General features: G+C 42.4%; 1 protein-coding gene across 1 annotated transcript; it reads right to left on the bottom strand.

Annotated features, from left to right (window-relative positions):
- Positions 1-1,858: 1,858 nt before the first annotated feature.
- cldnk (claudin k) lies at positions 1,859-4,945 on the bottom strand. The gene is made up of 2 exons (XM_088600281.1): positions 4,615-4,945; positions 1,859-3,503 (listed from the first exon to the last, which is right to left on the bottom strand). Exon 2 carries the CDS (start codon positions 3,401-3,403, stop codon positions 2,741-2,743), a length of 663 nt encoding a protein of 220 aa, XP_088456407.1. The 5' UTR covers positions 3,404-3,503; positions 4,615-4,945; the 3' UTR covers positions 1,859-2,740.
- Positions 4,946-27,806: the final 22,861 nt, after the last annotated feature.

Below are 27,806 nucleotides of genomic sequence, written 5' to 3' on the forward strand. Positions count from 1 at the left end.
TGGAGTGCTGTAAGGAAACCTGTGCCCTCAGGCCACGGACGGAGCGGCGACCTAGTGCCAGGCGGGTCTCAGGACATCCGAACATCAATGCTGAGCGAAACGGTAAGTGACCCAGAAATATATAGCCCCAGAGAGAGAGAGACACCGGAAGGACAGTAAAGCAAAGGAAACTAGGGACAGGACAGAGTAGGAGCGCCCTCTGGCTGCAGAGGGCGTGACAGTACCCCCCCCCCCATGGGCAGCTCCTGACGCCCATACAAATAAGTGAGACCAAACGCTTACCTCAAATTTTATTTATTTCCTTGTCTTTGCATCTTCCACAGGGGTCCTGATATACTTCTTCTTCGCTCTCCAGGGGAAGAAGTTCAGTATATGAAGCTAAAGTAAATAACCATTTTCTGCATCTTATACCAATGCCACTGGTCATATCAGGACATCCCAATGCTCTGTCCTTCTAGGTTTAGAGTTCTGATTACTGAGTCATTGGAGAGAATAAACTAAACAACCCCCCACCTTAACCTGAGCTTTGCAGACTGCCTAGCCCAGTAGACATACACTGTAATAGGCAGCCTGAGTCAGCTATATGTGTTTTCTCATTGTTCAACCCTTGTTAATAATATATATTTACGAAATGCAGTTAAATTCCTATGACATAATCTATACAGATTTACCCATTCAACATACAACAATATATTAATTACTATTATTACAGTATACTGTATATAGTGTCTTAGGTAGCATGGTGGCATAGAGGTTAGCATTGCGGTCTCACAGTACTGTGACCCCGGGTTCAAATGCTGGGGTGCTGTCTGAGTGGAGTTTGTATGTTCTTCCCATGTTCACATGGGTTTCCTCCCACAGTCCAAAGACATGCAAGTACAGTAGGTTAACTGACTTCTGGGGAAACTGGCGCTTAGTGTGTGTTTGTGTCTGAGTGTCCCTGCAGTGTACTGGCTTCCTATCCAGTGTGTATGCAGCCTGGTGACTATTGCTTGCTGGAATAAAGCAGTTAGACGATGAGTGGATACGGTATTATATATTTACATTTTCAATGCACAGATTAATTCTTACCTTGGATTATTACCATTGATTTTAAACTAAAGTGCACATGGATGTTCCTGAACTGTCTCGATAGCATTGCCTGCACTCATCATAATTTAGAAGGTGTCCACAGTAGAGTCCTAGTCCAGTCTGCAGAGCTATATATATATTCATTTTCATTGGACCAATACATTATTTAGAATAGGCAATATTTTATCTTAAAAGAGTTTATATCACAAAAGTCCATTTTTAGTTTTGGGTAAAACAAAAATAACTTTCATTTCTGTTTAAAAGCCTTTTGTCAAACCTGCAGGATGGGCCTGGACTCCCCCACCACAGAGACTAAAACTACATAATGATAATGTACATTTCTTCTCTTTTTAGCATGGAATAAACCTTTACTTGTTCCTTTATAGCCTATACATGCTGATGCAGCTACCTACTTGAACTACTTTAATTTATGTGTCCTTATTCAGACGGTAAACATGACTCTCTCAATAATACTCAGGGTTAGCCTGATATTGTCAGATCCTGCACATCTCTGTGCCAGTCTGTCACACCTGGGACAAAGAAGGAGAAATAGGGGTGTTAAATTAATTGTCTTTTTGTGTTTTATACTGTACTACTTACTAGAGTACTATTTGTACTCTCCTGACAACAAACCATATCTCATACTACAAAGGCAGAAAAGCAGAGAGAAACTGAAATGAGCCATCCATTTGACATGGTTAGATAAATGGACAGAAAGGCCTATGATAGGAGAAAATGAATTTGGAATTCAAGACATCTCAGCAATTTCTCATTAATAAACATCAACTAATTACATCTCCTTTAATACTGCCCACGCTGACCCAACTCCTACATTTGGAGGGATACACACATAGAACAAGATTCACATACAGTATAGATAATAAAGACTTAAACAAGCACAGAAAGGCAACAATGCATGCCGAAATCTTTAAACATCTGTCCCTGTGTGTGACGACTGATACAAACTAAACCCAAGCAGAACAGTGAGTACTGTGAAGACCCATCAGTGATCTATGTGTTTTACTGGGGTTGTACAGTAGTGAATAGTATTAGGCATGTAGGATGACAAACAATGCCCTGATTTACAGCTGAGATGTACTAATAAGAACCAAGGGCAAAATGCTGGGTGAGCACAGACACATAATTGTTCACTGTGCTTTTCACAGCTCAACACAGGGATGCTCAGGCCTTGCCAGGCAGCTCCTGAACCTGGTTGAGATAAACACAAAAAGAGATCTTGGGCAAACAATCTGATTATTCATTCTTTCAAAAATTCTATATTCATTCATCAATATTGCAACAAGAACACAAACATTGGCATAATTAATAAACTCGCAGTCACCACAAGATAACCATGTGTTCATATTTTTAGTTATGTACAGTATGGAGATACAGTAACACTCAACAATAAAATGCCATGAAAACATATTCTGTTTTTTAGTTTTTACATTTTAGAAGGTTTAAACACTATACTACTTTACTTTAAAATAATTAAATGAGTTGTATTTCCATAAACACATCTGTACTTTTAAAGGTACAGTTTATGCACAAATAAAGAATTTTACTGTATATAAAATTATTTAATAAGTTAGGCATTAGGGGCAGTACTACAGCTCAATACACCTGAATGTGTTTCTTTTATGCATCTGGTCGTCAGTCGAAGGAGCAGTCATACATAGCCCTTCACCTGACCGGCAGGCAGTGTGGGGGCATTCCGGGGACTGCTTTGCCGGCTGCTTCCGCTGTAACTAGGCGAGGAAGGGGCTGCAGGGGTACTGGACCCAGCGCCGAGCAGGGCTCCCCCCAGCACCAGGAGCCCAGCGGCCCCCCACCCCAGATACAGCGCAGGACCAAGCTCCCTCTTCCGTGGGGCAGGAACCAGAGGGTTGTAGAAATCCCTGATGATGGAATGTGCAGTCCAGCAGACAGGAATGAAGTAGAGGAGCCCAGCAAAAGCAAAGAGGCTCCCTGCAAACAGGCTGATCCGTGCTTTCAGGGCCTGCTGCCCTACACACTTTGTGCACTTCACCCCAACCACACCTAGTGCTAGTGCAATGGCACACAGCAGCACAGACACTACAGAGAGTGCGCGGGCTGCCTGCAGGTCATGCGGTAGGGCCAACATTGAGTCATACACCTTGCATTGGATTTGTCCAGTGCTCTGGACAATGCAGTTCATCCACAGCCCCTCCCAAATAGTCTGTGCTGTCACAATATTGTTTCCAATGAAGGCAGTGACTCGCCACAGTGGGACCACACAGCCCAGGGTCCCACCCAGCCAGCCCAGAAGAGACAGGCAAAGGCCCAGAAGCTGGAGGCCTGTTGATGCCATCAGCCCAGCTCTAGAGGTCCTTCTCTCAATTTCCGATCTCCCTGTGTCTCTTTTCTTGCTTTTCTGCCAATTATGCTTTGATTTTGCTTGAAGCGAATGTCTGTAAAAGCAAGGTTAAATAAAACAGCGCAAAAGATAAAAGTAAAAGTATTAAAAACTTCAGCAGTAATAAAATTATGGTGCAACTCTTACTACATGGTAAACTACTGAAATACCATCAGTGATATGAACATATTTTTAACTTCATTTGCAAAAACATGTTTGCTTCTTTTGCAGAAATGTAACCTTGAAGCAACCAGATGTCTAAATATTTATAAACCATGATTTGATTCAACATTATGCAAAGAAAACTGTGATTTTTAATCAGAGATCATGAATTTAGTTTATGCAGTTTTGCAGCAAATGCAATTCACAAAAATACTGCTGAATTTTATTAAAACTAAGCTGCAAAATGTTCATTACAGGTGATAAATTGGGTCCAATGCACTGCAAGAAGGTGTCTTTGGTACACAGCTGAAAATAGAGCCAGAGCAATACTGAAAAAATTGATTGAAAGAAGAGTAAAGTCCAAGATAAAATCGTCTGTGACTTCTTTAGTTGAATCAAAACTGTTGGGTTCTACAAACTGCATGAAGTTTTGTAATTCTGCAACATGGCAGTTTATGTCAAGACCAGTGCTAAGGAATGGGAGATTCAGAGTATCACACTTCTTAAATAAATCTGTGCAGACAGATGCACAAGTTGTCTGTTATTAAGATCCATCATGTCATTGTGAACCTGTAGGGCTTAGTGTAACATACCCACGCCAAGAGAGAAAACCAGACTATATACCAGCTAAAAGGAAATTTACTGCATGTTAACATGTTTTTATGTAATAAAGATAAGCTAAAATATAGCTGATAGAATCTGACTTATTGTTGCTCTTTGAAAAAAAACAGCGGGCTGTGTTTCAGCTGTTTCACCAAAAAGTGGAAAAAAGGTCAGATGTTAGATGATCAGGCAGTGTTAGAAAAAAAAGGTACAGTGCTATTGTGACAAGTGAATATATTGTAGTCAGTTTTGTGTACTAACCACATTTTTAGGATTAGCATAAACGTACTTCAGTACTGTTAAAAAATATGATTGCATCAAATACTACTACTAATAATAATAAAATAATAAAACAACAATAATAACAATAATAATAATAATAATAATAATAATAATAGTACCTTTTGTGTCTTCAATTCTAAGATCTTTTGGTCTGTGACAATCCTTAGAGAATCTTCAGTGGAGTGGTTGGTTTTTCTAGACAATCACTCGGCTTTTACAGTTAAAAATTCCTGATAATTTTCATTTAGTATTGGAAAGAAAAATATGTCCTGAAATGTGTTCAGCAAGCAAACTTGCAGGTTTCCTGGTTAGATGCTGTGACTGTATTGTCTGTGAGACTCGTGGAAGACAGTCCCTCTTCAGTACACAGTAGAAAGTCTATCCTGCTGTTTGTGGCAGCTTTAGCGTTCTGTGTCTGAATGTGTGTGTCTGTGCATCTATCGGTGCCTGGCTTTCTCACACAATGGCTCACTGTATGCTTCAGCATCTATTTGTCTTTGCCTGGAGGAAGATATAATACAGATGCTAGGCGATTGGTCAACAAGTAGCAAAATAATCCAGCAGGGCATCTATTTTACCTTGAATCTGAACCCTAACCCCAAGTATGACCCTTAACATGTTAATGGTGGTGTGATGTCTTTGTGGCTAAGGATCTGTTTCTGTGGCAGGAAGGTTGCTGGTTCAAATTCAGTGGCTGGCAGAGGAATCCTACTCCGCAGGGCCCCTGAGCAAGGCCCTTAATGCCAACTGCTCCGGAGGCTCCATATAAATGGCTGACCCTGCACTCTGACCCCAAGCCTCTTTCCCTCATGGTGAGCAAGTTGGGGTATGTTAAAAAGACAACTTCCTAATACAAGAAATTGTACTGTATATGGCCAATAAAGTGATCTTATGTGTATGTTACCAATGTTACTAAATACCACAAAGATTTGCTATTATGCATTAGCTTCATTGCCCACATGTGTATAGTGGAGAGCTGGGTGTTGGGAAAAGTTCTGCATCTTTCAAAACGCATTTCATTGCCCACCTGAAGAAGAGCACCTGGATCTTGCAGTGTCAGTCTAAGCTTAAACTACAAAAGGAAGGCTTAGGGACACATAGGATAGAAAAACTAAATGTATTCATTAATCGACTTTCCCATCTTGTAAGTATAGTTTCATTATAATACCTTTGCAGAATTTGCATGACAGTGTAGTGTATGGGGTTTTAATTTACTGTAACAAACAGAAATTGTAATGGTAAATTACAAGAGTATTTGACGACTTTTAGGAAGAAATCAAAAGTAACCATTTAACGTTTCCACTCATGGATTCTAAATATATAATATACAATTTATCCTTATAAAACCAAAGCATGCATCACAGCAACAAACGTAATAGAATGTTACATTTGTTGCTACCCACCTGTAATAGAATATATCTGTGATGATTGGCTTTGATACAAATAATTCAAGTAGGTAGCTGCGGCCGAAACATTGTGCTTTCTTTCTTATCTTTTAATGGAATAAACCTTTACTTGTTCCATTGATATAAATAGTTGATCGTTCACTCAGTGATTACAAAGATAAATAACTACAGATTTAAAATACAATGATTTTACTATGTTACATTTTGTTCTGACTCATAGGGTCTATAGGTCTCATATAATTTAATCATTTATTTTCTCAGATGCATATGCATTTACTATTGTGAACTGAACATGAAATGTGTTGGGACCAACAATTAATAATAATAATTCCTTACATTCATATAGTGCTTTTCTGGATGCTCCACTCAAAGCACTTTAAAGGTAATGGGGATCCCCTCCACCACCACCAGTGTGCAGCCCCACCTGGATGATGCAACAGCAGCCAGAGTGTGCCAGTACGCTTCCCACACACCAGCTATCAGTGGGGAGGAGAGCAGAGTGATGAAGCCAGTTCAGAGATGGGGATTATTAGGAGGCCATAACTGGTATAGGCAATGGGAAATTTGGCCAGGATGCCAGGGTTACACCACTACTCTTTTTGAGAAACACCCTGGGATTGTTAATGACCACAGAGTCAGGAATTCAGTTTTATATCTCATCCAAAGGACAGCACTCTTTTACAGTATAGTGTCCCCATCTTTATACTGGGGCATTAGGACCCACACAGGTTGCAGGGTGAGCGCCACCTACTGGCACTATTAAAACAGCAGCAACCTTAGTTTTTCCATGTCCAGGAGGTGTCCCATCGAGGTACTGACCAGGCTCACACCTGCTTAGCAGCAGTGAACTGCCAGCAGTGAGTTGCACGCTGTTGGTTGACAGTTTAATTCTTGAGAATAATAATGTGAACAGAAATGTTTCTAATCAAAATCCTTTGTAAAGACGTCCTTGATGCATTACCTTACTGCACTGGTAACATGGAGTTGGGATTCAGTTAGTTTGTACTCTAACTAGCTCTGCTCTGTGCTGGGAAGGGCTCCGTGCAGACAGAGCAGAGAAAGATCTTTGCCTGGTATTGCTTAGTAGGAATTGTGTATCAGGACAAAATAATTGTACAGTATATATTTTCTTCAAGGAGACCAACAGTTTTTGCTTTGTTACTTTCAGTCTGCAGGTGTGGATTTTTTTCCTTAGCTTCCAGCACTAGGAAACTGCTCCTGCCCTTTGAGGTGATTTCACACCTTTTTATTTCACAATTCAAGGGGAGAAGCAAGAGGTTAGGAAAGTAGGGGTTGTTTGGGTTGGCTGACATGGCAGCCTCCTGGGCATGAAAACATAAACACCCCTGACTCGCGGAGAGTCGCTTGAGAAGCTCTGGAGGTCAAAGTCTCCATGCATAGTCACGTGATCACCTGAAAAGAAGTTGCTATATCTTGGGAGTGAAGGCAGCACAAATGTTACTTTCAACGGCACAAACGCAGCACAAACGAGGCGAGTTTCAGAATTTGTGCTGTTTGTAGAGGGGCCAAATTCTTGGAGCTTAAAAAGACGAGTCGGCGTATCTGTGGTGGTGCAGTGGTGTTTTACGGAGGTGTAATCCAGGAGGCTGGATGGGAGAAGGAGAAATGTTGGCAACCAGTGAGAGAGGTAGATTAATATGAATCCCAGGAAGTCAATGGGGCAAAACAATGGAAAACAAAGTGTGGAGAATCTTGAAGGTGCTGAGGAAGAAATGAGTAGAAGAAGAAGAAGGTCGTCTGAGGAAGGCAGAGAATTAGGAATGCGAGCCATTATAGGTCTGCCTCTCAACTCAAGAGACCTGAATTCAAAACTTTAGACGTGTGTGTTAGTGAGGTTAGGGTTTCAATAGGAAAGAGAAAATTGAATGATAGAGGATAGGGAGGAGCACCCCCAGCTTCTCCTCTTGAACCTCTTGAATAGTCGGTTTCTATTGTACTGCAGCTTCTGAAGGGTTTCTCAGAAACAGCTGACATTCTAGGTGTTAAAGCAGATTCAATAATACTGATAAAACATAATCAAAAATGAATGATCAACCTTAAATTGCTCAACCTTCCATAAGAAAAGAGGATGCCATTTTTGAAAATAGAATCAACAATTGTCTCAAAATTTAACTTGCAAACTAGAACACACCTCATAAATACTTGTTTTATTCACCCTTTCCACTGGATCTCCCCTAATGCAGAGGTCCTTCTGAGTTCAATCTGTAAGGAAATCAGTAGCCCAGCTGACAAGATTAGGATAAAGACCAAAATTAGACAATAACTTAGCTGCCAGTAAATAATAAATACATTGGCAATATTGATCCAAGACATTTAGAATGATGATGCATCTTTCCTTTTGCTGAAAGCTCATTCATTACATGGGAATCAAGAAAAAAGAAGCTTAACTTTCTTAATCCTTACCCATAGATTCAAGTAAACAGGAAATATGGTGACAATATTATGATTTGTTTAATTTAACACTCATTAAAATTACATGCAAATGTAAATTGTGATGAAAAAGAATGAATTAATTGAATTAATCTTCATTATCCCTAAGAGAATGTGTCTTGAACATCCAGAGTGCCTAAATATAGAAAATACTTGTCAATAAAACAATGCAACAACTGTAAAAAAAACTTAAATACAAAACATTTAACAACATCGCTCAATCAGATTTCTTCCAGTACCTTAATATTAAAAAAACAGGCAGTTAGCTTGTCAAGAGTTTAAAAACAACAATAACAGTAATAAATAGATTCCTAGCTGTAACCACACTTTTCATTGTTCAACAATTAAATGTTTTTATGTAAAAAGGAGGATCTGGTACCTCCTCCCAGAGGGCAGAGAGTATATTTTAAAAAAAGTGGATGAGAGGGGTCATCTAAGATTTTATGTGTGAGATCAAAAGTACTTCACCCTGTTAGACATGATAATGAGTCCATGAAACTTTGGTAATCTACCACCAGTCCTGATTACTTTGTTCAACTTATTTTTGTTCTGCAAGGACAAAGCACCTCCCCAGCTGCTACCTCAGCGAATCACACGTGTAAAACTTCCATCTCATATTTTAGAACAGTAATGGGAAATAAAATATTACAAACACAGTGATTACAACAAGACAATGTGTCATTTTTCTTTATAAAATCTGATGACAACTATTATACTTTTACAAGATTGGTTTCAATATCCATGGTGCATGTAGTTTATTTTCTTCAGTTCAGTAGGGTGAAAGGAAAACATGTCAAAAACTAATGACTGGAGGGTTTCAAAGAAAGATCATGCTTGGTTACTTAGTTACTCGGTTAATAATCATGCTTGGTTACTCATATAATCTGACAGACTCAGTCTGACTCTATCTGAAGCACTTGCAGTTAAATGAGTTTCAATCATGCTTGGGTACTCGTGTAATCCGACTGACTCAGTTTTGGAATACAACTGCCGGCAGCGCATCGCGACCACCAGACGCACCGGAGTTTCTGAAAAAAAATTTTCTGCGATTTTCACGAAACCACTTTTCTTCAACTTGAATTGGGCTAAAAATCCATACTTGAAAATAAAAATTCTCTGAGTAGTGTGTAAATGCTGATCCTTACCTTACCTGGGGTGTCCACTGAGCATTTCCGCGAATTCTAGTTGAAGTTCTCTGGGCATGGGATTTTGACATGTTTCCCAAACCAAAAGGAATGAGTGGGAAACAATCAAGACAACAGATAGAAGCACTTGCATTTGAATGAGTTTCAAGGATGCGTTGGTACTCGTGTGATCTGAGTGACTCAGTTTTGGAATACAACTGTCGCGTGGTGCACCGCGACCTCCAGGCACCCCGGAGTTTCTGAAAAAAAATTTTCTGCGATTTTCACGAAACCACTTTTCTTCAACTTGATTTGGGCTAAAAATCCATCCCTGAAAATAAAAATTCTCTGAGTAGTGTGGAAATGCTGATCCTTACCCTACCTGGGGTGTCCACTGAGCATTTCCGCGAACTCTAGTTGAAGTTCTCTGGGCATGGGATTTTGACATGTTCCCCAAACCAAAAGGAATGAGTGGGAAACAATCAAGGAAACAGATAGAAGCACTTGCATTTGAATGAGTTTCAAGGATGCCTTGGTACTCGTGTGATCTGAGTGAGTCAGTTTTGGAATACAACTGTCGCGTGGTGCACCGCGACCTCCAGGCACCCCGGAGTTTCTGAAAAAAAATTTTCTGCGATTTTCACGAAACCACTTTTCTTCAACTTGATTTGGGCTAAAAATCCATCCCTGAAAATAAAAATTCTCTGAGTAGTGTGGAAATGCTGATCCTTACCCTGCCTGGGTTGTCCACTGAGCATTTCCGCGAACTCTAGTTGAAGTTCTCTGGGCATGGGATTTTGACATGTTCCCCAAACCAAAAGGAATGAGTGGGAAACAATCAAGGAAACAGATAGAAGCACTTGCATTTGAATGAGTTTCAAGGATGCCTTGGTACTCGTGTGATCTGAGTGAGTCAGTTTTGGAATACAACTGTCGCGTGGTGCACCGCGACCTCCAGGCACCCCGGAGTTTCTGAAAAAAAATTTTCTGCGATTTTCACGAAACCACTTTTCTTCAACTTGATTTGGGCTAAAAATCCATCCCTGAAAATAAAAATTCTCTGAGTAGTGTGGAAATGCTGATCCTTACCCTGCCTGGGTTGTCCACTGAGCATTTCCGCGAACTCTAGTTGAAGTTCTCTGGGCATGGGATTTTGACATGTTCCCCAAACCAAAAGGAATGAGTGGGAAACAATCAAGGAAACAGATAGAAGCACTTGCATTTGAATGAGTTTCAAGGATGCCTTGGTACTCGTGTGATCTGAGTGAGTCAGTTTTGGAATACAACTGTTGCGTGGTGCACCGCGACCTCCAGGCACCCCGGAGTTTCTGAAAAAAAATTTTCTGCGATTTTCACGAAACCACTTTTCTTCAACTTGATTTGGGCTAAAAATCCATCCCTGAAAATAAAAATTCTCTGAGTAGTGTGGAAATGCTGAACCTTACCCTACCTGGGGTGTCCACTGAGCATTTCCGCGAACTCTAGTTGAAGTTCTCTGGGCATGGGATTTTGACATGTTCCCCAAACCAAAAGGAATGAGTGGGAAACAATCAAGGAAACAGATAGAAGCACTGCATTTGAATGAGTTTCAAGGATGCCTTGGTACTCGTGTGATCTGAGTGACTCAGTTTTGGAATACAACTGTCGCGTGGTGCACCGCGACCTCCAGGCACCCCGGAGTTTCTGAAAAAAAAATTTCTGCGATTTTCACGAAACCACTTTTCTTCAACTTGATTTGGGCTAAAAATCCATCCCTGAAAATAAAAATTCTCTGAGTAGTGTGGAAATGCTGATCCTTACCCTACCTGGGGTGTCCACTGAGCATTTCCGCGAACTCTAGTTGAAGTTCTCTGGGCATGGGATTTTGACATGTTCCCCAAACCAAAAGGAATGAGTGGGAAACAATCAAGGAAACAGATAGAAGCACTTGCATTTGAATGAGTTTCAACGATGCCTTGGTACTCGTGTGATCTGAGAGACTCAGTTTTGGAATACAACTGTCGCGTGGTGCACCGCGACCTCCAGGCACCCCGGAGTTTCTGAAAAAAAATTTTCTGCGATTTTCACGAAACCACTTTTCTTCAACTTGATTTGGGCTAAAAATCCATCCCTGAAAATAAAAATTCTCTGAGTAGTGTGGAAATGCTGATCCTTACCCTACCTTGGGTGTCCACTGAGAATTTCCGCGAACTCTAGTTGAAGTTCTCTGGGCATGGGATTTTGACATGTTCCCCAAACCAAAAGGAATGAGTGGGAAACAATCAAGGAAACAGATAGAAGCACTTGCATTTGAATGAGTTTCAAGGATGCCTTGGTACTCGTGTGATCTGAGTGACTCAGTTTTGGAATACAACTGTCGCGTGGTGCACCGCGACCTCCAGGCACCCCGGAGTTTCTGAAAAAAAATTTTCTGCGATTTTCACGAAACCACTTTTCTTCAACTTGATTAGGGCTAAAAATCCATCCCTGAAAATAAAAATTCTCTAAATAGTGTGGAAATGCTGATCCTTACCCTACCTGGGGTGTCCACTGAGCATTTCCGCGAACTCTAGTTGAAGTTCTCTGGGCATGGGATTTTGACATGTTCCCCAAACCAAAAGGAATGAGTGGGAAACAATCAAGGAAACAGATAGAAGCACTTGCATTTGAATAAGTTTCAAGGATGCCTTGGTACTCGTGTGATCTGAGTGAGTCAGTTTTGGAATACAACTGTCGCGTGGTGCACCGCGACCTCCAGGCACCCCGGAGTTTCTGAAAAAAAATTTTCTGCGATTTTCACGAAACCACTTTTCTTCAACTTGATTTGGGCTAAAAATCCATCCCTGAAAATAAAAATTCTCTGAGTAGTGTGGAAATGCTGAACCTTACCCTACCTGGGGTGTCCACTGAGCATTTCAGCGAACTCTAGTTGAAGTTCTCTGGGCATGGGATTTTGACATGTTCCCCAAACCAAAAGGAATGAGTGGGAAACAATCAAGGAAACAGATAGAAGCACTTGCATTTGAATGAGTTTCAAGGATGCCTTGGTACTCGTGTGATCTGAGTGACTCAGTTTTGGAATACAACTGTCGCGTGGTGCACCGCGACCTCCAGGCACCCCGGAGTTTCTGAAAAAAAAATTTCTGCGATTTTCACGAAACCACTTTTCTTCAACTTGATTTGGGCTAAAAATCCATCCCTGAAAATAAAAATTCTCTGAGTAGTGTGGAAATGCTGATCCTTACCCTACCTGGGGTGTCCACTGAGCATTTCCGCGAACTCTAGTTGAAGTTCTCTGGGCATGGGATTTTGACATGTTCCCCAAACCAAAAGGAATGAGTGGGAAACAATCAAGGAAACAGATAGAAGCACTTGCATTTGAATGAGTTTCAAGGATGCCTTGGTACTCGTGTGATCTGAGTGACTCAGTTTTGGAATACAACTGTCGCGTGGTGCACCGCGACCTCCAGGCACCCCGGAGTTTCTGAAAAAAAATTTTCTGCGATTTTCACGAAACCACTTTTCTTCAACTTGATTTGGGCTAAAAATCCATCCCTGAAAATAAAAATTCTCTGAGTAGTGTGGAAATGCTGATCCTTACCCTACCTGGGGTGTCCACTGAGCATTTCCGCGAACTCTAGTTGAAGTTCTCTGGGCATGGGATTTTGACATGTTCCCCAAACCAAAAGGAATGAGTGGGAAACAATCAAGGAAACAGATAGAAGCACTTGCATTTGAATGAGTTTCAAGGATGCCTTGGTACTCGTGTGATCTGAGTGACTCAGTTTTGGAATACAACTGTCGCGTGGTGCACAGCGACCTCCAGGCACCCCGGAGTTTCTGAAAAAAAAATTTCTGCGATTTTCACGAAACCACTTTTCTTCAACTTGATTTGGGCTAAAAATCCATCCCTGAAAATAAAAATTCTCTGAGTAGTGTGGAAATGCTGATCCTTACCCTGCCTGGGTTGTCCACTGAGCATTTCCGCGAACTCTAGTTGAAGTTCTCTGGGCATGGGATTTTGACATGTTCCCCAAACCAAAAGGAATGAGTGGGAAACAATCAAGGAAACAGATAGAAGCACTTGCATTTGAATGAGTTTCAAGGATGCCTTGGTACTCGTGTGATCTGAGAGACTCAGTTTTGGAATACAACTGTCGCGTGGTGCACCGCGACCTCCAGGCACCCCGGAGTTTCTGAAAAAAAATTTTCTGCGATTTTCACGAAACCACTTTTCTTCAACTTGATTTGGGCTAAGAATCCATCCCTGAAAATAAAAATTCTCTGAGTAGTGTGGAAATGCTGATCCTTACCCTACCTTGGGTGTCCACTGAGAATTTCCGCGAACTCTAGTTGAAGTTCTCTGGGCATGGGATTTTGACATGTTCCCCAAACCAAAAGGAATGAGTGGGAAACAATCAAGGAAACAGATAGAAGCACTTGCATTTGAATGAGTTTCAACGATGCCTTGGTACTCGTGTGATCTGAGTGACTCAGTTTTGGAATACAACTGTCGCGTGGTGCACCGCGACCTCCAGGCACCCCGGAGTTTCTGAAAAAAAATTTTCTGCGATTTTCACGAAACCACTTTTCTTCAACTTGATTTGGGCTAAAAATCCATCCCTGAAAATAAAAATTCTCTAAATAGTGTGGAAATGCTGATCCTTACCCTACCTGGGGTGTCCACTGAGCATTTCCGCGAACTCTAGTTGAAGTTCTCTGGGCATGGGATTTTGACATGTTCCCCAAACCAAAAGGAATGAGTGGGAAACAATCAAGGAAACAGATAGAAGCACTTGCATTTGAATGAGTTTCAAGGATGCCTTGGTACTCGTGTGATCTGAGTGAGTCAGTTTTGGAATACAACTGTCGCGTGGTGCACCGCGACCTCCAGGCACCCCGGAGTTTCTGAAAAAAAATTTTCTGCGATTTTCACGAAACCACTTTTCTTCAACTTGATTTGGGCTAAAAATCCATCCCTGAAAATAAAAATTCTCTGAGTAGTGTGGAAATGCTGATCCTTACCCTGCCTGGGTTGTCCACTGAGAATTTCCGCGAACTCTAGTTGAAGTTCTCTGGGCATGGGATTTTGACATGTTCCCCAAACCAAAAGGAATGAGTGGGAAACAATCAAGGAAACAGATAGAAGCACTTGCATTTGAATGAGTTTCAAGGATGCCTTGGTACTCGTGTGATCTGAGTGACTCAGTTTTGGAATACAACTGTCGCGTGGTGCACCGCGACCTCCAGGCACCCCGGAGTTTCTGAAAAAAAATTTTCTGCGATTTTCACGAAACCACTTTTCTTCAACTTGATTTGGGCTAAAAATCCATCCCTGAAAATAAAAATTCTCTGAGTAGTGTGGAAATGCTGATCCTTACCCTGCCTGGGTTGTCCACTGAGCATTTCCGCAAACTCTAGTTGAAGTTCTCTGGGCATGGGATTTTGACATGTTCCCCAAACCAAAAGGAATGAGTGGGAAACAATCAAGGAAACAGATAGAAGCACTTGCATTTGAATGAGTTTCAAGGATGCCTTGGTACTCGTGTGATCTGAGAGACTCAGTTTTGGAATACAACTGTCGCGTGGTGCACCGCGACCTCCAGGCACCCCGGAGTTTCTGAAAAAAAATTTTCTGCGATTTTCACGAAACCACTTTTCTTCAACTTGATTTGGGCTAAGAATCCATCCCTGAAAATAAAAATTCTCTGAGTAGTGTGGAAATGCTGATCCTTACCCTACCTGGGGTGTCCACTGAGCATTTCCGCGAACTCTAGTTGAAGTTCTCTGGGCATGGGATTTTGACATGTTCCCCAAACCAAAAGGAATGAGTGGGAAACAATCAAGGAAACAGATAGAAGCACTTGCATTTGAATGAGTTTCAAGGATGCCTTGGTACTCGTGTGATCTGAGTGACTCAGTTTTGGAATACAACTGTCGCGTGGTGCACCGCGACCTCCAGGCACCCCGGAGTTTCTGAAAAAAAAATTTCTGCGATTTTCACGAAACCACTTTTCTTCAACTTGATTTGGGCTAAAAATCCATCCCTGAAAATAAAAATTCTCTGAGTAGTGTGGAAATGCTGATCCTTACCCTACCTGGGGTGTCCACTGAGCATTTCCGCGAACTCTAGTTGAAGTTCTCTGGGCATGGGATTTTGACATGTTCCCCAAACCAAAAGGAATGAGTGGGAAACAATCAAGGAAACAGATAGAAGCACTTGCATTTGAATGAGTTTCAACGATGCCTTGGTACTCGTGTGATCTGAGTGACTCAGTTTTGGAATACAACTGTCGCGTGGTGCACCGCGACCTCCAGGCACCCCGGAGTTTCTGAAAAAAAATTTTCTGCGATTTTCACGAAACCACTTTTCTTCAACTTGATTTGGGCTAAAAATCCATCCCTGAAAATAAAAATTCTCTGAGTAGTGTGGAAATGCTGATCCTTACCCTACCTGGGGTGTCCACTGAGCATTTCCGCGAACTCTAGTTGAAGTTCTCTGGGCATGGGATTTTGACATGTTCCCCAAACCAAAAGGAATGAGTGGGAAACAATCAAGGAAACAGATAGAAGCACTTGCATTTGAATGAGTTTCAAGGATGCCTTGGTACTCGTGTGATCTGAGTGACTCAGTTTTGGAATACAACTGTCGCGTGGTGCACAGCGACCTCCAGGCACCCCGGAGTTTCTGAAAAAAAATTATCTGCGATTTTCACGAAACCACTTTTCTTCAACTTGATTTGGGCTAAAAATCCATCCCTGAAAATAAAAATTCTCTGAGTAGTGTGGAAATGCTGATCCTTACCCTGCCTGGGTTGTCCACTGAGCATTTCCGCGAACTCTAGTTGAAGTTCTCTGGGCATGGGATTTTGACATGTTCCCCAAACCAAAAGGAATGAGTGGGAAACAATCAAGGAAACAGATAGAAGCACTTGCATTTGAATGAGTTTCAAGGATGCCTTGGTACTCGTGTGATCTGAGAGACTCAGTTTTGGAATACAACTGTCGCGTGGTGCACCGCGACCTCCAGGCACCCCGGAGTTTCTGAAAAAAAATTTTCTGCGATTTTCACGAAACCACTTTTCTTCAACTTGATTTGGGCTAAAAATCCATCCCTGAAAATAAAAATTCTCTGAGTAGTGTGGAAATGCTGATCCTTACCCTACCTTGGGTGTCCACTGAGAATTTCCGCGAACTCTAGTTGAAGTTCTCTGGGCATGGGATTTTGACATGTTCCCCAAACCAAAAGGAATGAGTGGGAAACAATCAAGGAAACAGATAGAAGCACTTGCATTTGAATGAGTTTCAACGATGCCTTGGTACTCGTGTGATCTGAGTGACTCAGTTTTGGAATACAACTGTCGCGTGGTGCACCGCGACCTCCAGGCACCCCGGAGTTTCTGAAAAAAAATTTTCTGCGATTTTCACGAAACCACTTTTCTTCAACTTGATTTGGGCTAAAAATCCATCCCTGAAAATAAAAATTCTCTAAATAGTGTGGAAATGCTGATCCTTACCCTACCTGGGGTGTCCACTGAGCATTTCCGCGAACTCTAGTTGAAGTTCTCTGGGCATGGGATTTTGACATGTTCCCCAAACCAAAAGGAATGAGTGGGAAACAATCAAGGAAACAGATAGAAGCACTTGCATTTGAATGAGTTTCAAGGATGCCTTGGTACTCGTGTGATCTGAGTGAGTCAGTTTTGGAATACAACTGTCGCGTGGTGCACCGCGACCTCCAGGCACCCCGGAGTTTCTGAAAAAAAATTTTCTGCGATTTTCACGAAACCACTTTTCTTCAACTTGATTTGGGCTAAGAATCCATCCCTGAAAATAAAAATTCTCTGAGTAGTGTGGAAATGCTGATCCTTACCCTACCTTGGGTGTCCACTGAGAATTTCCGCGAACTCTAGTTGAAGTTCTCTGGGCATGGGATTTTGACATGTTCCCCAAACCAAAAGGAATGAGTGGGAAACAATCAAGGAAACAGATAGAAGCACTTGCATTTGAATGAGTTTCAACGATGCCTTGGAACTCGTGTGATCTGAGTGACTCAGTTTTGGAATACAACTGTCGCGTGGTGCACCGCGACCTCCAGGCACCCCGGAGTTTCTGAAAAAAAATTTTCTGCGATTTTCACGAAACCACTTTTCTTCAACTTGATTTGGGCTAAAAATCCATCCCTGAAAATAAAAATTCTCTAAATAGTGTGGAAATGCTGATCCTTACCCTACCTGGGGTGTCCACTGAGCATTTCCGCGAACTCTAGTTGAAGTTCTCTGGGCATGGGATTTTGACATGTTCCCCAAACCAAAAGGAATGAGTGGGAAACAATCAAGGAAACAGATAGAAGCACTTGCATTTGAATGAGTTTCAAGGATGCCTTGGTACTCGTGTGATCTGAGTGAGTCAGTTTTGGAATACAACTGTCGCGTGGTGCACCGCGACCTCCAGGCACCCCGGAGTTTCTGAAAAAAAATTTTCTGCGATTTTCACGAAACCACTTTTCTTCAACTTGATTTGGGCTAAAAATCCATCCCTGAAAATAAAAATTCTCTGAGTAGTGTGGAAATGCTGATCCTTACCCTGCCTGGGTTGTCCACTGAGAATTTCCGCGAACTCTAGTTGAAGTTCTCTGGGCATGGGATTTTGACATGTTCCCCAAACCAAAAGGAATGAGTGGGAAACAATCAAGGAAACAGATAGAAGCACTTGCATTTGAATGAGTTTCAAGGATGCCTTGGTACTCGTGTGATCTGAGTGACTCAGTTTTGGAATACAACTGTCGCGTGGTGCACCGCGACCTCCAGGCACCCCGGAGTTTCTGAAAAAAAATTTTCTGCGATTTTCACGAAACCACTTTTCTTCAACTTGATTTGGGCTAAAAATCCATCCCTGAAAATAAAAATTCTCTGAGTAGTGTGGAAATGCTGATCCTTACCCTACCTGGGGTGTCCACTGAGCATTTCCGCGAACTCTAGTTGAAGTTCTCTGGGCATGGGATTTTGACATGTTCCCCAAACCAAAAGGAATGAGTGGGAAACAATCAAGGAAACAGATAGAAGCACTTGCATTTGAATGAGTTTCAAGGATGCCTTGGTACTCGTGTGATCTGAGTGACTCAGTTTTGGAATACAACTGTCGCGTGGTGCACCGCGACCTCCAGGCACCCCGGAGTTTCTGAAAAAAAATTTTCTGCGATTTTCACGAAACCACTTTTCTTCAACTTGATTTGGGCTAAAAATCCATCCCTGAAAATAAAAATTCTCTGAGTAGTGAGGAAATGCTGATCCTTACCCTACCTGGGGTGTCCACTGAGCATTTCCGCGAACTCTAGTTGAAGTTCTCTGGGCATGGGATTTTGACATGTTCCCCAAACCAAAAGGAATGAGTGGGAAACAATCAAGGAAACAGATAGAAGCACTTGCATTTGAATGAGTTTCAAGGATGCCTTGGTACTCGTGTGATCTGAGTGACTCAGTTTTGGAATACAACTGTCGCGTGGTGCACCGCGACCTCCAGGCACCCCGGAGTTTCTGAAAAAAAATTTTCTGCGATTTTCACGAAACCACTTTTCTTCAACTTGATTTGGGCTAAAAATCCATCCCTGAAAATAAAAATTCTCTGAGTAGTGTGGAAATGCTGATCCTTACCCTACCTGGGGTGTCCACTGAGCATTTCCGCGAACTCTAGTTGAAGTTCTCTGGGCATGGGATTTTGACATGTTCCCCAAACCAAAAGGAATGAGTGGGAAACAATCAAGGAAACAGATAGAAGCACTTGCATTTGAATGAGTTTCAAGGATGCCTTGGTACTCGTGTGATCTGAGTGACTCAGTTTTGGAATACAACTGTCGCGTGGTGCACCGCGACCTCCAGGCACCCCGGAGTTTCTGAAAAAAAATTATCTGCGATTTTCACGAAACCAATTTTCTTCAACTTGATTTGGGCTAAAAATCCATCCCTGAAAATAAAAATTCTGTGAGTAGTGTGGAAATGCTGATCCTTACCCTACCTGGGGTGTCCACTGAGCATTTCCGCGAACTCTAGTTGAAGTTCTCTGGGCATGGGATTTTGACATGTTCCCCAAACCAAAAGGAATGAGTGGGAAACAATCAAGGAAACAGATAGAAGCACTTGCATTTGAATGAGTTTCAAGGATGCCTTGGTACTCGTGTGATCTGAGTGACTCAGTTTTGGAATACAACTGTCGCGTGGTGCACCGCGACCTCCAGGCACCCCGGAGTTTCTGAAAAAAAATTTTCTGCGATTTTCACGAAACCACTTTTCTTCAACTTGATTTGGGCTAAAAATCCATCCCTGAAAATAAAAATTCTCTGAGTAGTGTGGAAATGCTGATCCTTACCCTACCTGGGGTGTCCACTGAGAATTTCCGCGAACTCTAGTTGAAGTTCTCTGGGCATGCGATTTTGACATGTTCCCCAAACCAAAGGAATGAGTGGGAAACAATCAAGGAAACAGATAGAAGCACTTGCATTTGAATGAGTTTCAAGGATGCCTTGGTACTCGTGTGATCTGAGTGACTCAGTTTTGGAATACAACTGTCGCGTGGTGCACCGCGACCTCCAGGCACCCCGGAGTTTCTGAAAAAAAATTTTCTGCGATTTTCACGAAACCACTTTTCTTCAACTTGATTTGGGCTAAAAATCCATCCCTGAAAATAAAAATTCTCTGAGTAGTGTGGAAATGCTGATCCTTACCCTACATGGGGTGTCCACTGAGCATTTCCGCGAACTCTAGTTGAAGTTCTCTGGGCATGGGATTTTGACATGTTCCCCAAACCAAAAGGAATGAGTGGGAAACAATCAAGGAAACAGATAGAAGCACTTGCATTTGAATGAGTTTCAAGGATGCCTTGGTACTCGTGTGATCTGAGTGACTCAGTTTTGGAATACAACTGTCGCGTGGTGCACCGCGACCTCCAGGCACCCCGGAGTTTCTGAAAAAAAATTATCTGCGATTTTCACGAAACCAATTTTATTCAACTTGATTTGGGCTAAAAATCCATCCCTGAAAATAAAAATTCTCTGAGTAGTGTGGAAATGCTGATCCTTACCCTACCTGGGGTGTCCACTGAGCATTTCCGCGAACTCTAGTTGAAGTTCTCTGGGCATGGGATTTTGACATGTTCCCCAAACCAAAAGGAATGAGTGGGAAACAATCAAGGAAACAGATAGAAGCACTTGCATTTGAATGAGTTTCAAGGATGCCTTGGTACTCGTGTGATCTGAGTGACTCAGTTTTGGAATACAACTGTCGCGTGGTGCACCGCGACCTCCAGGCACCCCGGAGTTTCTGAAAAAAAATTTTCTGCGATTTTCACGAAACCACTTTTCTTCAACTTGATTTGGGCTAAAAATCCATCCCTGAAAATAAAAATTCTCTGAGTAGTGTGGAAATGCTGATCCTTACCCTACCTGGGGTGTCCACTGAGCATTTCCGCGAACTCTAGTTGAAGTTCTCTGGGCATGGGATTTTGACATGTTCCCCAAACCAAAAGGAATGAGTGGGAAACAATCAAGGAAACAGATAGAAGCACTTGCATTTGAATGAGTTTCAAGGATGCCTTGGTACTCGTGTGATCTGAGTGACTCAGTTTTGGAATACAACTGTCGCGTGGTGCACCGCGACCTCCAGGCACCCCGGAGTTTCTGAAAAAAAATTATCTGCGATTTTCACGAAACCAATTTTCTTCAACTTGATTTGGGCTAAAAATCCATCACTGAAAATAAAAATTCTCTGAGTAGTGTGGAAATGCTGATCCTTACCCTACCTGGGGTGTCCACTGAGCATTTCCGCGAACTCTAGTTGAAGTTCTCTGGGCATGGGATTTTGACATGTTCCCCAAACCAAAAGGAATGAGTGGGAAACAATCAAGGAAACAGATAGAAGCACTTGCATTTGAATGAGTTTCAAGGATGCCTTGGTACTCGTGTGATCTGAGTGACTCAGTTTTGGAATACAACTGTCGCGTGGTGCACCGCGACCTCCAGGCACCCCGGAGTTTCTGAAAAAAAATTTTCTGCGATTTTCACGAAACCACTTTTCTTCAACTTGATTTGGGCTAAAAATCCATCCCTGAAAATAAAAATTCTCTGAGTAGTGTGGAAATGCTGATCCTTACCCTACCTGGGGTGTCCACTGAGCATTTCCGCGAACTCTAGTTGAAGTTCTCTGGGCATGGGATTTTGACATGTTCCCCAAACCAAAAGGAATGAGTGGGAAACAATCAAGGAAACAGATAGAAGCACTTGCATTTGAATGAGTTTCAAGGATGCCTTGGTACTCGTGTGATCTGAGTGACTCAGTTTTGGAATACAACTGTCGCGTGGTGCACCGCGACCTCCAGGCACCCCGGAGTTTCTGAAAAAAAAATTTCTGCGATTTTCACGAAACCACTTTTCTTCAACTTGATTTGGGCTAAAAATCCATCCCTGAAAATAAAAATTCTCTGAGTAGTGTGGAAATGCTGATCCTTACCCTGCCTGGGTTGTCCACTGAGCATTTCCGCGAACTCTAGTTGAAGTTCTCTGGGCATGGGATTTTGACATGTTCCCCAAACCAAAAGGAATGAGTGGGAAACAATCAAGGAAACAGATAGAAGCACTTGCATTTGAATGAGTTTCAAGGATGCCTTGGTACTCGTGTGATCTGAGAGACTCAGTTTTGGAATACAACTGTCGCGTGGTGCACCGCGACCTCCAGGCACCCCGGAGTTTCTGAAAAAAAATTTTCTGCGATTTTCACGAAACCACTTTTCTTCAACTTGATTTGGGCTAAAAATCCATCCCTGAAAATAAAAATTCTCTGAGTAGTGTGGAAATGCTGATCCTTACCCTACCTTGGGTGTCCACTGAGAATTTCCGCGAACTCTAGTTGAAGTTCTCTGGGCATGGGATTTTGACATGTTCCCCAAACCAAAAGGAATGAGTGGGAAACAATCAAGGAAACAGATAGAAGCACTTGCATTTGAATGAGTTTCAACGATGCCTTGGTACTCGTGTGATCTGAGTGACTCAGTTTTGGAATACAACTGTCGCGTGGTGCACCGCGACCTCCAGGCACCCCGGAGTTTCTGAAAAAAAATTTTCTGCGATTTTCACGAAACCACTTTTCTTCAACTTGATTTGGGCTAAAAATCCATCCCTGAAAATAAAAATTCTCTGAGTAGTGTGGAAATGCTGATCCTTACCCTACCTGGGGTGTCCACTGAGCATTTCCGCGAACTCTAGTTGAAGTTCTCTGGGCATGGGATTTTGACATGTTCCCCAAACCAAAAGGAATGAGTGGGAAACAATCAAGGAAACAGATAGAAGCACTTGCATTTGAATGAGTTTCAAGGATGCCTTGGTACTCGTGTGATCTGAGTGAGTCAGTTTTGGAATACAACTGTCGCGTGGTGCACCGCGACCTCCAGGCACCCCGGAGTTTCTGAAAAAAAATTTTCTGCGATTTTCACGAAACCACTTTTCTTCAACTTGATTTGGGCTAAAAATCCATCCCTGAAAATAAAAATTCTCTGAGTAGTGTGGAAATGCTGATCCTTACCCTGCCTGGGTTGTCCACTGAGAATTTCCGCGAACTCTAGTTGAAGTTCTCTGGGCATGGGATTTTGACATGTTCCCCAAACCAAAAGGAATGAGTGGGAAACAATCAAGGAAACAGATAGAAGCACTTGCATTTGAATGAGTTTCAAGGATGCCTTGGTACTCGTGTGATCTGAGTGACTTAGTTTTGGAATACAACTGTCGCGTGGTGCACCGCGACCTCCAGGCACCCCGGAGTTTCTGAAAAAAAAATTTCTGCGATTTTCACGAAACCACTTTTCTTCAACTTGATTTGGGCTAAAAATCCATCCCTGAAAATAAAAATTCTCTGAGTAGTGTGGAAATGCTGATCCTTACCCTGCCTGGGTTGTCCACTGAGCATTTCCGCGAACTCTAGTTGAAGTTCTCTGGGCATGGGATTTTGACATGTTCCCCAAACCAAAAGGAATGAGTGGGAAACAATCAAGGAAACAGATAGAAGCACTTGCATTTGAATGAGTTTCAAGGATGCCTTGGTACTCGTGTGATCTGAGAGACTCAGTTTTGGAATACAACTGTCGCGTGGTGCACCGCGACCTCCAGGCACCCCGGAGTTTCTGAAAAAAAATTTTCTGCGATTTTCACGAAACCACTTTTCTTCAACTTGATTTGGGCTAAGAATCCATCCCTGAAAATAAAAATAATCTGAGTAGTGTGGAAATGCTGATCCTTACCCTACCTTGGGTGTCCACTGAGAATTTCCGCGAACTCTAGTTGAAGTTCTCTGGGCATGGGATTTTGACATGTTCCCCAAACCAAAAGGAATGAGTGGGAAACAATCAAGGAAACAGATAGAAGCACTTGCATTTGAATGAGTTTCAACGATGCCTTGGTACTCGTGTGATCTGAGTGACTCAGTTTTGGAATACAACTGTCGCGTGGTGCACCGCGACCTCCAGGCACCCCGGAGTTTCTGAAAAAAAATTTTCTGCGATTTTCACGAAACCACTTTTCTTCAACTTGATTTGGGCTAAAAATCCATCCCTGAAAATAAAAATTCTCTGAGTAGTGTGGAAATGCTGATCCTTACCCTACATGGGGTGTCCACTGAGCATTTCCGCGAACTCTAGTTGAAGTTCTCTGGGCATGGGATTTTGACATGTTCCCCAAACCAAAAGGAATGAGTGGGAAACAATCAAGGAAACAGATAGAAGCACTTGCATTTGAATGAGTTTCAAGGATGCCTTGGTACTCGTGTGATCTGAGTGACTCAGTTTTGGAATACAACTGTCGCGTGGTGCACCGCGACCTCCAGGCACCCCGGAGTTTCTGAAAAAAAATTATCTGCGATTTTCACGAAACCAATTTTATTCAACTTGATTTGGGCTAAAAATCCATCCCTGAAAATAAAAATTCTCTGAGTAGTGTGGAAATGCTGATCCTTACCCTACCTGGGGTGTCCACTGAGCATTTCCGCGAACTCTAGTTGAAGTTCTCTGGGCATGGGATTTTGACATGTTCCCCAAACCAAAAGGAATGAGTGGGAAACAATCAAGGAAACAGATAGAAGCACTTGCATTTGAATGAGTTTCAAGGATGCCTTGGTACTCGTGTGATCTGAGTGACTCAGTTTTGGAATACAACTGTCGCGTGGTGCACCGCGACCTCCAGGCACCCCGGAGTTTCTGAAAAAAAATTTTCTGCGATTTTCACGAAACCACTTTTCTTCAACTTGATTTGGGCTAAAAATCCATCCCTGAAAATAAAAATTCTCTGAGTAGTGTGGAAATGCTGATCCTTACCCTACCTGGGGTGTCCACTGAGCATTTCCGCGAACTCTAGTTGAAGTTCTCTGGGCATGGGATTTTGACATGTTCCCCAAACCAAAAGGAATGAGTGGGAAACAATCAAGGAAACAGATAGAAGCACTTGCATTTGAATGAGTTTCAAGGATGCCTTGGTACTCGTGTGATCTGAGTGACTCAGTTTTGGAATACAACTGTCGCGTGGTGCACCGCGACCTCCAGGCACCCCGGAGTTTCTGAAAAAAAATTATCTGCGATTTTCACGAAACCAATTTTCTTCAACTTGATTTGGGCTAAAAATCCATCACTGAAAATAAAAATTCTCTGAGTAGTGTGGAAATGCTGATCCTTACCCTACCTGGGGTGTCCACTGAGCATTTCCGCGAACTCTAGTTGAAGTTCTCTGGGCATGGGATTTTGACATGTTCCCCAAACCAAAAGGAATGAGTGGGAAACAATCAAGGAAACAGATAGAAGCACTTGCATTTGAATGAGTTTCAAGGATGCCTTGGTACTCGTGTGATCTGAGTGACTCAGTTTTGGAATACAACTGTCGCGTGGTGCACCGCGACCTCCAGGCACCCCGGAGTTTCTGAAAAAAAATTTTCTGCGATTTTCACGAAACCACTTTTCTTCAACTTGATTTGGGCTAAAAATCCATCCCTGAAAATAAAAATTCTCTGAGTAGTGTGGAAATGCTGATCCTTACCCTACCTGGGGTGTCCACTGAGCATTTCCGCGAACTCTAGTTGAAGTTCTCTGGGCATGGGATTTTGACATGTTCCCCAAACCAAAAGGAATGAGTGGGAAACAATCAAGGAAACAGATAGAAGCACTTGCATTTGAATGAGTTTCAAGGATGCCTTGGTACTCGTGTGATCTGAGTGACTCAGTTTTGGAATACAACTGTCGCGTGGTGCACCGCGACCTCCAGGCACCCCGGAGTTTCTGAAAAAAAAATTTCTGCGATTTTCACGAAACCACTTTTCTTCAACTTGATTTGGGCTAAAAATCCATCCCTGAAAATAAAAATTCTCTGAGTAGTGTGGAAATGCTGATCCTTACCCTGCCTGGGTTGTCCACTGAGCATTTCCGCGAACTCTAGTTGAAGTTCTCTGGGCATGGGATTTTGACATGTTCCCCAAACCAAAAGGAATGAGTGGGAAACAATCAAGGAAACAGATAGAAGCACTTGCATTTGAATGAGTTTCAAGGATGCCTTGGTACTCGTGTGATCTGAGAGACTCAGTTTTGGAATACAACTGTCGCGTGGTGCACCGCGACCTCCAGGCACCCCGGAGTTTCTGAAAAAAAATTTTCTGCGATTTTCACGAAACCACTTTTCTTCAACTTGATTTGGGCTAAAAATCCATCCCTGAAAATAAAAATTCTCTGAGTAGTGTGGAAATGCTGATCCTTACCCTACCTTGGGTGTCCACTGAGAATTTCCGCGAACTCTAGTTGAAGTTCTCTGGGCATGGGATTTTGACATGTTCCCCAAACCAAAAGGAATGAGTGGGAAACAATCAAGGAAACAGATAGAAGCACTTGCATTTGAATGAGTTTCAACGATGCCTTGGTACTCGTGTGATCTGAGTGACTCAGTTTTGGAATACAACTGTCGCGTGGTGCACCGCGACCTCCAGGCACCCCGGAGTTTCTGAAAAAAAATTTTCTGCGATTTTCACGAAACCACTTTTCTTCAACTTGATTTGGGCTAAAAATCCATCCCTGAAAATAAAAATTCTCTGAGTAGTGTGGAAATGCTGATCCTTACCCTACCTGGGGTGTCCACTGAGCATTTCCGCGAACTCTAGTTGAAGTTCTCTGGGCATGGGATTTTGACATGTTCCCCAAACCAAAAGGAATGAGTGGGAAACAATCAAGGAAACAGATAGAAGCACTTGCATTTGAATGAGTTTCAAGGATGCCTTGGTACTCGTGTGATCTGAGTGAGTCAGTTTTGGAATACAACTGTCGCGTGGTGCACCGCGACCTCCAGGCACCCCGGAGTTTCTGAAAAAAAATTTTCTGCGATTTTCACGAAACCACTTTTCTTCAACTTGATTTGGGCTAAAAATCCATCCCTGAAAATAAAAATTCTCTGAGTAGTGTGGAAATGCTGATCCTTACCCTGCCTGGGTTGTCCACTGAGAATTTCCGCGAACTCTAGTTGAAGTTCTCTGGGCATGGGATTTTGACATGTTCCCCAAACCAAAAGGAATGAGTGGGAAACAATCAAGGAAACAGATAGAAGCACTTGCATTTGAATGAGTTTCAAGGATGCCTTGGTACTCGTGTGATCTGAGTGACTTAGTTTTGGAATACAACTGTCGCGTGGTGCACCGCGACCTCCAGGCACCCCGGAGTTTCTGAAAAAAAAATTTCTGCGATTTTCACGAAACCACTTTTCTTCAACTTGATTTGGGCTAAAAATCCATCCCTGAAAATAAAAATTCTCTGAGTAGTGTGGAAATGCTGATCCTTACCCTGCCTGGGTTGTCCACTGAGCATTTCCGCGAACTCTAGTTGAAGTTCTCTGGGCATGGGATTTTGACATGTTCCCCAAACCAAAAGGAATGAGTGGGAAACAATCAAGGAAACAGATAGAAGCACTTGCATTTGAATGAGTTTCAAGGATGCCTTGGTACTCGTGTGATCTGAGAGACTCAGTTTTGGAATACAACTGTCGCGTGGTGCACCGCGACCTCCAGGCACCCCGGAGTTTCTGAAAAAAAATTTTCTGCGATTTTCACGAAACCACTTTTCTTCAACTTGATTTGGGCTAAGAATCCATCCCTGAAAATAAAAATAATCTGAGTAGTGTGGAAATGCTGATCCTTACCCTACCTTGGGTGTCCACTGAGAATTTCCGCGAACTCTAGTTGAAGTTCTCTGGGCATGGGATTTTGACATGTTCCCCAAACCAAAAGGAATGAGTGGGAAACAATCAAGGAAACAGATAGAAGCACTTGCATTTGAATGAGTTTCAACGATGCC

The sequence above is a fragment of the Lepisosteus platostomus genome, chromosome 11, assembly GCF_059453375.1.
Source record: "Lepisosteus platostomus isolate fLepPlt1 chromosome 11, fLepPlt1.hap1, whole genome shotgun sequence".
Classification (NCBI taxonomy): domain Eukaryota; kingdom Metazoa; phylum Chordata; class Actinopteri; order Semionotiformes; family Lepisosteidae; genus Lepisosteus; species Lepisosteus platostomus.

What these genes read in the sequence shown, in the direction of transcription:
- cldnk (XM_088600281.1), bottom strand. Translation starts at nt 3,403, where the DNA reads ATGGCATCAACAGGCCTCCAGCTTCTGGGCCTTTGCCTGTCTCTTCTG.